Below are 1,732 nucleotides of genomic sequence, written 5' to 3'. Positions count from 1 at the left end.
ATATATATATATATATATATATATATATATATATATATATATAGGATCGCAAAGGATTAACGATATCAGAAAAGACGCGCTCTAAATTTTTGTCTAAATGCTGTTGTAGCCGCGTATCGTTGATAGATGAGCCACACGTCGACAAGTCGTACATTGTTCGAAAAAAAAATGATGCATCTCCAGGACTCTTTCACGATATGAAGAAAACATGTAGAAAAGAGAGAGTTGTATTCAGGTTATCAAGCTGAGCAGATGCATGTAAAATCAGCGAGGGTTTTGATTGTTTTTTCTACAATTAATTATATATAACTTTTGTCAGTTTATAAACGTGTGTATCTTTATTTATTCATGAACGCAAGTGACTACAACATTTAAAGGTCCTAGAGATATCCTAGATCTTAGAGATATCTTTCATTCTGACGACACGAAATTTATCAGCGTGTGACTCATCTCTCAAGATTAGTGAATAATCACGCACCATATGCTAAATGAGCTGCAGTGGCGATATATACTATTGTGTGTTTATATATTAAGTCAATTAGAACAAAAAGTCCTTTATCATTTTACAAGTAACCACGTCGATTTTTAGTTATTAATGAGAAAAATTATTACATGATTGTGTGTATGTGCGCGCGATAATGTACAAATCTCTTTTAATTAATATTTAAAAATCTTTATGGTTATTGCAAAATGGTAGAGGATTTTTTTGTTCAGTTCGATCTAATATATAAGTATACAACGATAGGCGCCACTACAGCTCATATCGCATTCACCAACGGGGAAATATACGGTTTCAACAATATGTTTCGGATAATACGTTGCATCATGATGTTATCTATTTTAGACTATAATTCATATCGGTGCCATCATGGGTTCCTTGGGCGTGTTCTTCGGATTTTGCCTATTTTACAATGCCGTTTGCGTCAATTGTATGGGTTTGCCCGGTTCCTACTGGATAATGGAAAAGGCTATTACACGACACACGTACTGGCTCACAGTGGTGCTCACGTCAGTCGTTGCGTTAACGCCAAGGTACGTATATTACGATTGGTGAATTACGATTATTGATATAATCATATGATATTGATGTGCTCATAAAACGCAAATTCAATTGCTTTCTTGTCTGTTAATAACCAAAGGTTAGTATTCAAAGCTGTCACCGTCGTTGCGCCGAGCATCATGCAGGTCGTTTCACTTAACGTCGCCACGAAGAGCACGCAAGTTCGCCGGCAGCGTATCAGTCAGAGAGGCGAAGTGAACTTTATCGCTGGATGGTCACGCTCCTCGCAACACGCAACTATCAGGTATATCGTCATTACAACTTTCAGTTAACCATCGCTATTTAATTATGTTCAACAATAATCATGAGTTTCGTATGGTTCGTTTGGAATGTATCATTAATTTTTTATATAGACCTGGCACATATACCAGTAAAAGCGACGCTCTCACAACCATCGTCGCGTGACAGCCGCGATCATCAAGATGAAACGTGTCTATCTCATTAACTTGGTAAGCCAACCAAATGTCGAAAAGAAAGGAAGAAGTAGAAGACATCCTCGTAATTCTCTACGAAAAATTTTATGCGTTTTTTGTCGATTTAGAGAACCTTCTGACCTCACTGATAGCCACTCACTTGATCCTTGATGATTCTTGACAATCCTGCTATATCTTCTTTTATATATATATATATATATATATATATATATATATATATATATATATATATATGTGT

The 1,732-nt window shown here is 35.7% G+C and overlaps 1 protein-coding gene across 1 annotated transcript in view; it reads left to right on the top strand.

The window, feature by feature from the left end:
• LOC116843688 (probable phospholipid-transporting ATPase VD) overlaps window positions 1-1,710 on the top strand; it is a 111,473-nt gene extending 109,763 nt beyond the window's left edge. Inside the window, exons 16-18 of the mRNA XM_032814320.1 lie at window positions 845-1,032; window positions 1,140-1,304; window positions 1,414-1,710. Of these exons, the coding sequence (XP_032670211.1) occupies window positions 845-1,032; window positions 1,140-1,304; window positions 1,414-1,465 (405 nt within the window). The 3' untranslated portion in view covers window positions 1,466-1,710. The remainder of the gene's footprint in view (window positions 1-844; window positions 1,033-1,139; window positions 1,305-1,413) is intronic.
• Window positions 1,711-1,732: the final 22 nt, after the last annotated feature.

The sequence above is a fragment of the Odontomachus brunneus genome, unplaced genomic scaffold (assembly GCF_010583005.1).
Source record: "Odontomachus brunneus isolate Ranch 3 - 2012 unplaced genomic scaffold, Obru_v1 Obru_scaffold_034, whole genome shotgun sequence".
In the NCBI taxonomy this organism is placed as follows: Eukaryota; Metazoa; Arthropoda; class Insecta; order Hymenoptera; family Formicidae; genus Odontomachus; species Odontomachus brunneus.
The sequence above is the reverse complement of the archived record's forward strand: the minus strand, read 5'-3'. Positions and strand labels throughout refer to the sequence as shown.